Source organism: Lepisma saccharinum, chromosome 1, assembly GCF_977018435.1.
Source record: "Lepisma saccharinum chromosome 1, izLepSacc3.1, whole genome shotgun sequence".
Taxonomy (NCBI): Eukaryota; Metazoa; Arthropoda; class Insecta; order Zygentoma; family Lepismatidae; genus Lepisma; species Lepisma saccharinum.
The window spans coordinates 163,562,678-163,573,167 of record NC_139229.1 but is presented as its reverse complement, the minus strand read 5'-3'; the positions used below and the strand labels follow the sequence as shown (position 1 = coordinate 163,573,167).

General features: G+C 39.2%; 1 protein-coding gene across 1 annotated transcript; it reads left to right on the top strand.

The window, feature by feature from the left end:
• Positions 1 to 5,422: 5,422 nt before the first annotated feature.
• On the top strand, positions 5,423 to 5,827 carry LOC145986854 (protein GVQW3-like). The gene has a single exon (XM_083121327.1). It carries the CDS (start codon positions 5,423 to 5,425, stop codon positions 5,825 to 5,827), a length of 405 nt encoding a protein of 134 aa, XP_082977453.1.
• The last annotated feature ends 4,663 nt before the right edge of the window (positions 5,828 to 10,490 follow it).

The following is a 10,490-nucleotide window of genomic DNA, read 5'->3' as shown; positions in this document are numbered from 1 at the left end:
CACTTTTAATGGTGAAGCTTGCCCATAGATGAAATCAGATTTTGAACTTCCAGCCAGGCGAAATGGAAGAGGCTTGAACTCAGTCAGTTGAACTTCTGGAGGTTAACAAAGAAGAGTTCATATTCAGACTCACTCACTTCTCACATCACCAAGTCTGAAGTCAATTTCATATCTAATCCAGTTAAAATTATTTTTGATGTGATGATTTGTGTCTTCGGTTTTATTTGATTTTCTTACACAGCTTTCCGAACTTTGGTTCATCGCGACGATGAAGTTGGATTATGAGCTGATAAAATGGATAATGGGACAAAAATTATCATGCATACGTGCCTTACTGAAGGATTAGTTCACTGTTAACCCTATTTACAGGAGTATGAACCCAACCTCGGGCCTACTGCTTCGCAGCCTGTTACAAAGACAATTGCATAACAGAGACCGGAGACTTCTTTCCAAATAATGTTCATCTCACATTTATGCACGTAAATGTGGTTTGTTCGACGATAAACCCACTGAAAGAAAAACACTGGCTTATCACCTAGGCCAGTTTGATGGATATTCGTTTAACTAATTAATAATGAACTAAATCTGTCTTTTGACTTTTGGAAATTTAACCAAAAAACAAGGATTCGCTGTCAAGTCACTTCTTCACGTAGTATAGAAGAGAAAGTTCATGAACTAACTATAATTAAGTGAGTACGTGAAAGTTCGGAACTTAAAAACATTACGGAAAGTAGTCTTCTCCTCCATATCGTGGTTTTTCGGACACCATCACAAAGTACCTTGAGTAAAACAACTTCCTCTCCTTGTATCAGAATCCAAAATGCGCTGCCTGAAGGGCTGCGATGAGAGGTCGCACAGAGGCTTCCTTATTACGTCAACGCGTAACCGATTTTATTGACCTCTGGTGGCAAAATTAATAATGATTCCATAAATCTGACACAAATGAAAGCGAGATACGAAAGTCACTCTGAAAGTTTATAGAATCGACAACAATAAGCCAACGCAACACGCTGCTGGTGCTTCTATATTTAGATTGGCATTTCAATAGCAAACTCTGCAGGTTTCATCTTGCTCCAACAATGAGCTGAGTCGGCATGATAGTTTACACAGCAGCAGTTGAGGTTTCCAAGGAATATAGAGATTAGGTAAAGCCATCCGAAGATTGCCGATCTTGCACGAACGCTTGACGTCACTGGAGAAGCAGTGAGCTCGGCTGAAGCAGACGGCCCCTAGCATTTATATGGGAGATTCAGAGAGCGAAAGTATATTATTACTTTTAGGAGGGGGAAAATATTAATTGTCATCCTCCAAGATGGTATTAAGGCATTATTTTAATGATTAGTAACATAATTGAAAACGCGCTACTTTTAAAAGGGGGCAAAGTACATGTGAAAAAATGTATTCTGAAAATCCATTGAAACTTTCTGACCGATGCGCTACAAAGAAAGTTGCGTGTTCTCCTTTACAATTTCGTCATTTCACAAATTGTAATATAATTTTAACAAAAACGTTGCATGCTAAAGAAGAATTAAAGAGTTTAAAAAAATAATTGATTAATAGACTTAGTTTATTTTACTTCGCTTATCTGTCACATATGGCTAATCGCAAAGATGAGGATGCGTGATGATATGATGAAATTGAAGAAAGGAAAGACCCATGCCCGGGCAGGGATTCGAACCTGGGGTTCTTGGCATCATAAAGCGTTGGTCTAACCACTTCGCCACGGAGGTCAGCATTACAAGGAAATGAACAGAAAATGGCATATATGTTTTAATATGCGAGAAACATTTGCGAGGAGGTTATTGAAGTAACAAATAATTATACAAGACGTTGTGATGAAAATTATTAATATATCTGAAATGTTGAGAGTTGACCTTGCAGTCTCTAAATGTACTTTTGGGGTTACGCAAAACCTTTACTCAAAATTGCTAGCGTAAATTTATAAGCTATTAAAATTTAAAACATTCCTGTTCGAAAAAAGAAACTGTCAAGTCAAATTAATATTTCGTAGAAATACATATATTTTTCTTTCACGAAGCCGAGAGAGTATTTGGAGGAGACGGTGGCTTGGGAAGGCTATAGCCCCGGATCTCGATCTGCAAAGGGGCTTCCAGTGGGAAAACATTGCTATGAAATAGTCCAGAAGAAAGGGCAAAATGATTTTTTTTAAAAAAAATGGCTCAAGAATACAAAGATATAAGTGGACATTTTGCAAGCTTAGTCTAAAACTTACAACTGATATCGTACGTGCGTGTGTGTGTGTGGGGGGGGGGCTACGTGAGGTAACACAGTGGAATATGATTCACAATACTAAAATTAAAATAAATATGTTGGAACAATAGAAATCAAAATATGTTGTAGCTAGTGACGGCGCAATAGTAAAGATGGAGGGGTAAATCATATTTTCCCGGGGCAATCATGTTTATTATTCCGTTACATACGACACAAAAATGCATATTTTGGCTAGAAGAGCATTCATTCATTTATTTATTTTTGTCGTTTTACTGGAGGCAGATAGGAGAGAGAGAGAGAAATTGTCGAACGAGAATAGGGGGCGTTCCTGCCTCCCCCCCTGTAGTGTATCACAATTGTATGTTTAAGGTCAGTGGTGGCAATTGGGTTCCAAAATGTGGGGGGGGGGGTGGACAAGCATTAAGAGGCCATAGTGTGATAGTGCGGAGGCAAAAGAATGGGGAGCAACTATCTCCTAAATCGTCGCCACTGTTTAAGGCTGTCATTTTAATCAAAACGTGAAATTGGGACATTTTCTACCACTCAACTCCTCTGTTTCCATGCATTAACATTGTGTGCCGGAACCTTCTCAGTATGTGTGTTTGTCCATTTCTTCTCATCAGGCATCAAAACATCTATGTACCAGAAGTGTTTTTACGAAGGTGTTACACATGCACGGAATGCACAATCCACTCGACAACTCGAGATGTGTCTTGTCCTCCCATGTTTGCAGCTCTTATAAAAGCTGAAACCCACCAAATTGTTCATATTCAGGCCTAAGCACTCACAAGTGTTCAAAATTGTCTGTTGAGTGTGTGTCGAACCCAGTAGCCTTAAACAAAAGTATTTTTCTATGCCATGAAATTCTCGGACTGCATACACAAAATTTGGTCCTGGAACAACCAAATCATCACTCAAAACTTTAATTTTTAGTTGATATGTGCAGCTTATTTCTTTTTTAATAAATCGCTCCAATGCCCAGCCCGATACTGCCGAAATATTCACTTTAGGGAGAGAGACCTTCGATCTCTTCGTCTTTCGACCCGAACTACTCGTAGCACTACTCGACGTTCCGATGTCGTCAATGTCTTTAGCTTTGGGACGGAACTGGAACTAGTAGTAGACTTCGTTACTTTACGGTATTTAGTCCATTTCATCTTCGAATCACTAGAACTTATAAAGCAACCAATGGACACTGACTGATCACTAATCGACTTTATGAATTGTCATACTTACCTCAGAAGTCTCCACCTATTCTGTTGTACAGATCAACCGGGAAATTAAAGCCGCGTATTAATATCCTCATTATATTCTAGAACGTTCCGCAGATAAAGCGATTCGTAAATATTGCCAGTAGTTCGACTCCTTCTCTTTTTCAAGAACGTTCCCTCTCGCGCTTTATAGATATTAAAAAATTACAATGAATCCGAATCGCCCTACGTGTGGCGTTACATTTGTTGTGCAGCTTGTAAATGCTGACAAGTCTCTACATAGAGTTCAAGTTCGCTACGACAACACCGAAAGCGTAAGAAACGTTTACGTGCAATATTATCAACAGCAGGGTTATAGAACATTCTCCGTCTAGCCTTAATAAGTATTTCTCTCCTAAAATTATCGTCACATTATTCAAGAAGACAACAACCTAATTTTATCTAGTGTAAACTGAAAAATTTCCTGGTGGGGGGGGGGGGGCACGAGTTACTATCCCCACCTTGGATACGCGCTATAAACAATATCAGGGTTATAGAACATTCTCCGTCTTGCCTCGATAATTATTTATCTCCTTAAATTATCGTCACATTATTCAAGAAGACAAAAACCTAATTTTATCTCGTGTAAACTGAAAAATTTGAGGGAGGGGCTCGAGACACCTGATGCCCACCTTGGATACGCACTATAACAATAACAGGGTTATAGAACATTCTCCGTCTCGCGTCGATCAATATATATCTCAAATAATTATCACATTATTCAAGAAGCCAAAAACCTACGTAATTTTATCTAGTGTAAACAAAACAATTTCCTATAGGAGGGGGAGGGCTCGAACCCCTGATCCCCACCTTAGATACGTGCCATTAACAATAATAGGGTTATAGAACATTCTCCGTCTTGTCTCAATAATTATTCCTCTCCTTAAATTATCGTCACATTATTCAAGAAGTCAAAAACCTAATTTTATCAGTGTAAACTGAAACATTTCCTTGGGGAGCGGTAGGGTGGGGGGGGGGGGCCGAGCCACCTGATCCCTACCTTGGATACGCGCTATTATTAATAACAGGCTTATAGAGCATTCTCCGTCTTGCCTAGATAATTATCTCTCAAATTATCACCATATTATTCAAGAAGCCAAAAACTAATTTTATCTAGCGTAAACTGAAAATTTTCTAAAGGGGAGTTTGAGCCCCCTGATTTCCACCTTGGATACGAGCTGGAATATTCTCCGTCTTGCCTCGATAATTATTTCTCTCCTTAAATTAACGTCACATTATTTTATTTGACACCACAAGAAACAAAAATCTCATTTTATCTAGTGTAAACCGAAAACTTTTGGGGAGCTCGACCCCCCTAAGCCCCCCCCCCCCCCTTGGATACTTGCCTGGGAAGCAGTCACGTTTATTACACCCTTACATTTATATACAATATTAAGAAGTTCTGCTTTTAGATCTCGCACAATGCCTTTTTCACAAAAATGGGCAATACCGCATTTTTTATATCAGTCAAGCTGTGATATTTTAGATTTCTTCCGTTAGTTTTCTGATAATAGTTTTCACAGCTTTCCATAGCATTTAGGCATGATTTCAGTTGACAAGAACAAAATAATCTTAATTCAAAACATAGAGCAAAAATAAATCCAACGCGCTTAAGTTAAAACTCCCTTACATTCGAAGCCTGGAGAGAACAAAACAGAGGTTCCTTCGTAACACGATTTCTTGAAAACTATTTTACACATTTGAATCAACTTTGTGATAAATTGATTAGAAAGGATGAATCTTAACAGTAAAAGTTGTAACTTTTCCCCTGCTACTATATTTTAGAAGATATTCGTTGTCAAATTTCTCAATATTTGCATAAGGAACCAGCCTTTTCCGTGCCGAGTGTTTCGATGATGACGTCATGCATCCACGGACAACTGCGCATACGATCTGCGCCGCCGAACGAGCACCCCCTGGAGGTTTCGTTTCGCGCAAGGATGGATCTGAAACGAGAGCATTTCCGAGCTCTGATTTTTTATGACTTCAAAGTTGGTTTAGGCAAGAGTGAATGTCGTGAAAGATTGCACCGTGTATTTGTGGATATTTGTCCTTCACAAGCCACCATCTATCGATGGTTTGCAGAAGTTAAGAGAGGAAGGGACTCCATTGAAGATGCAGATCGTTCAGGGCGGACTGCAACAAGCACAACAAATGAAAATGTGGCGAAGGTTGAACAAATGTTGAGAGAAGATAAACGATGTACATATGTGCAGATTCAAACAAGCCTAAATATTGGATCGGCAGCAGTTAGACAGATCCTGAACGAAAAACTTCACGTCAGGAAGATTTGCAGTCGCTGGATCCCCCACACCTCACAAATGAGCAGAAAAGGACACGAGTGAATTAGTGCCAGGAAATGTTGGACAAATTCAGTGGAGGAAAATCAAAAAACATTTTTAACATCATAACAGGTGATGAAAGCTGGATATACCAATATGATCCTGAGACGAAGCGGCAGTCACCAGTCTGGGTCTTCCCTGAGGAGGATCCTCCAACAAAAGTGAAGAGATCAAGAAGTTTTAATAAAAAGATGATCTGTTCTTCTTTCTCTGCTAGTGGGCACATTGTGACAGTTCCACTTGAAGAACAAAAAACAGTCACTGCCAGATGCTACACGACAAAATGTCTGCATAAAGTGTTCGACGCGTTGAGGAGGAACCGTCCAAAGATAGGCCTGCGCGGAATCATGCTGCATCATGACAATGCCTCTGCTCACCCCGCAAGGGAGAAAACAGATTTTTTGAACGAGTCATGAGTCAAAACCTTACACCACCACCCTTACAATCCAGATCTGGCCCCATGTGATTATTTTTATTTTCCCTAAAGTGAAAGAAAACATTCGTGGTTGTCGATTTGACTCACCTGAAGCTGCGGTGGCTGCATATGAACAGTGTCTCTGTAGCATGCCGCATGACGCATGGCGTTCAACATTCAAAAAGTGGTTTGAAAGGATGACACGTTGTATAGAGTGTGGTGGAGAGTACTTTGGGAAGATGTAATGGAAGAAATATATATTTTTTTTTTCATTTTAAGGCTTCCATTCTCAAAACTTTCAGAGTGACCCTCGTATAACAAAATGACGGCTCCGCGCGCACTACGGTCCTATACATTGAAATTACATTATTTTTCCTTTCCCCACATGCTACGAAACCTGCCATCTCTACCTAACCTTTCACATAATACCGCTCATGGAAACTTAACTTGCAGTTTGAAGATGAAAATAAAGAAAATAAATCCAAAACCACATTGTTGGGAAATCTAAAAGTGCTGCATAATGTACGAAGTAATGTATTATTTTGTCAAACATAATTTCTACCGCACGTTTGGAACTCAAATTGGAAAATATGCGCAATGCGTGTGGTTTTGCTAGATAGTCTACCCGTGATAATTAGAAGACCAAGGATTTATTCTCTTCTTCAAGTTAATGATATCTGCACTGTGACGTTTTTCCTACGCTTTGCGTACAAAAAAGTATTACGTAATAATTCTGCGTGGAATAACGTCACAATTCCTCATTCTTCGTACGCCTTGCGTCTCGCTTGTCTTCTTGATTATATTAGCCCCCGCTAGAGGTCTCCATTGACCTCTCACTCGGCGCTCGCTTCTCGAGCTGACACAAAAAACTGCAGTATTCAGTTCCGACTTGGCAGACCTACGCGGAAGTTGTTAGCGTGACTTGGCTGACGAGGGGAAAAGGGCAGAGAGTATGGTGCTGGTTTAAGTGTGCAAGTCGTCTCGCGGGCGAGACTTTAACTTTATTCTGATTGCGATTGCACACTTCGTTATTGTTGCTCTCTATGAAGTTCGACACGTCAACGCGAGATAGAAGTACCTTTTGTGACGGATCTCATATGCTTGCAAGGAAGTTGCATTTGATTGGAGTGAGAAGTCTAACGAGGGCCTGATAGATTTCGCCAACTTTCTGCAACGTCGACCTGTATCCAGAGTTGTAGTCGAGGGACCGATTTGATGGACGTTATCAGATGTTACCCCAATATTCAGATGCCAGAAAGCGAAGGGAGGCAGAGTTCTGTTTGACTGACCACCCTATGCAGCGTTGAGTTGGTGGTTGGAACATTTTTGGAAGTGATAAAATGGAGGTATGTACAGTGTCGATACATTCTGTTAGTTCTGCGAAGTCCAAGTCGCGAAACTGGGTTTGAATCCCGTTTGTTTATTACGATTGAGTCAGAACTTAAAAGCGTAAACGAAGGAAGAACGGGTGATGAAAGTTTAAATTATTCTCAACTGCAATTAATACGTGTGGGCCAATTAACGGGACATCTCTAGTTGAATATTTTGTGATACAACAATGAAAATGATGAAACTTGCAACGTTCGCGTAACATTGAAATTTTGCGAGGCGTACGAATGTTATTTCCTGCCCATCGTCGCGAACCTTTAAATGTTGGAATAATCAATGTTAGGGTGGCACAACATTAAATTAGATTGGTGGGAGCATCAAATGTAAAAAAAGGGAAAGTTGTGTAAATTATTGTGGCAAAAGGATAACAGACCTAATTAAGCCATTTGTTAATTAATTGTAAAATGCTCGTTTTGATGCCCAAGTGGATTTTATAATGGGTACAAAGGAAGGAATTTAATCGTGATTGTAATTCATGTTGTTGTTAACGTCTAAATAGTAACGCATATTCTTGATACGTCAAATGACGGAGGAAAAGGTTGTAAGAAAGATTTGTTAAAGTTTCACTTGTAGAGATTTTCTAAATGCAATTAAATTGGATTTGTTTATGATGAAATGTTTCTCGCATTGTTGAAAATTGAGATATCGATTGTTTCTTGTTCAGAATTGAATCTAATAAATTCTTGACTCAAGTCTTAAAACTGAATATTGTTACATACGTTTTGTTAACGAACCTTCCTCATAAGAAAGTGAAGCTGCGAAGTTGGTATTGGTAAGAAAGGAAGTTAAGAATTTCATCGGGTAGTATGGACTTTGTAGTTTCCTTATGAGTAGTTAGTGTGTATTTTTTGTATTGCGGGATATTTGTGAGAATTGTCAAACCTGAGTATAATATTCCACGATATTTTGTGAATGCTATTGCCTATTACTTATTTCGATTGATTTATAGGTGGTGACCAGTACCGAGAATTACATTTTTCTTTAACCTTGGACATAGCCTCGCCATTGGTTCTCTATTGGGACTGAGGTGGCGGTGTTAAAGCACTGGCCAATGACCTCAACAATTTGTTACTTGTAACTGTTGGTTGTCGCTTGCTTTATAGCGCGTACATTAATCGATCCCGGACCTATTTCTTCACGCTTCCCATAAGGCTTATTGTCCCTTTTTCTAGTACGCAGCCAACTCGTCACAAAGTTCCTGGTATCAGAGCAGGTTTTATTAAATTATATACAAGAAATATCACAAAATTTTTTTCCCTTCCCCGCACTTCTATTTTTGGTAGTATAGGTGATACCACCATTCCGATTTATAACTTTTCTTGTTTAATAAATTCCCTTGTGGCCATACATTGTTGGTGCTTAACAATTTTTTTTTGTTAACCTTGGAGCCCCCCTTTTTTTTTCTTTTCTTTTCCGGACGATAGATTTACCCCCTTTTTTTTGAGACATTCTTTTGAAAATATTTTTTTTGTACAGATTCATACATAAGAACTTTTGTTTATTGATTTTCAATATTTTACAGTATATCTTGATGTTGCATTATTGCACTTACCTTGTATTTTGGATATTGTTAGTCCCCTTTTTGTTTTGGCTATATTTTTTGACACCTTTTGGATATCCTCATCGAGGAACAAATATAATGTCGCTTCCCTTTCAAGGCCATTTGCCTCGGGTTGGGTCGACCTCTTTTCCCTTCCCGCCTGTAAATATACAACCGTCACCATTTTTACAGACCCCCAACTTACATACACCCAGAGAACTTTTGTTGCCTCCTGATTATTCATATATTACAAATTATATTAGATACACAACCGTTGTTGATCTTTTACGGGTATTACAACCGACGGACGGTTCAGATCCTGACAAGTTGTTTTATTTTTTGTTGAACCTCCATAAAATTTTCAAACTAAACCTCATTGATTTGGAATCTTTACTGCTGATGGCATTTACATCCACGCAAGGACTCCTTCGGGATACTTGGTATGATTCTCTTCACGAGAAATTCCCCTGGCCTATGTTTATACGTGTCATATGGTATCGCTTCGTCCCTTATTCCACGATGCAAGGATTATTAGATAAACATCTTCTTCGTCCTCAGCGAAGTGGTGAATTCCTCTCCACTTATTTGAATGACATCTATGAGGCTTATCATGTGTTACCCACCAACTGGTCTGAATCTGGTCTATTGGAATTTACGTTACTGAATTTACAAGAGAGCACACGTTTGCATTTAATGGGCTTTGATCGACCGACTTCTATCGCTAATTTTATTTGTTTATCTAGGGAGATATGGCCCTTAGAATTACGTCGCTATGAACAACAACAGGAAGAAAGTACGTTACATTCTATTGATTCGCATCTTCCTCAATCATTACCAATCTTACCTGTCCCTTCTTCCTCTTCTTTGCCTAATGTAGAGATTTCTGAAGATTTACCTTTTAAGGTTGTTTCACAGCAAAATTCTAATTTATCGCACATTGAATCTCTTCCTGTTGACAGAGAACGACATTTGCCATCAGAGGTTACAACTACGCCCCATATAGAACACCCTTTGACAATTATCGACAAGGTTATGCCTATCATACATGCCACCTTAAATTCTACACCGAGTCGTCTTTTGGTCGACTCTGGCAGCTCTGTGTCATTAATTGCGAGGGGATTTTTAGCTACCTTACGTCCCATACCACCTACTCTTCAAGATAATGTACGTACGTTGCAAACTGTTAATAATCAGTCTATCCACCTTAATTCACGTGTCATTTTGACGTTGAAATTACAGGGCTTGTCCTGGAAGTGGACTTTTTGGATTTCCGAAACTTTACCGTTTCCCGTCATTCTTGGCTCTGATTTCTTTTCCCATTC

What these genes read in the sequence shown, in the direction of transcription:
- LOC145986854 (XM_083121327.1), top strand. Translation starts at nt 5,423, where the DNA reads ATGGATCTGAAACGAGAGCATTTCCGAGCTCTGATTTTTTATGACTTC.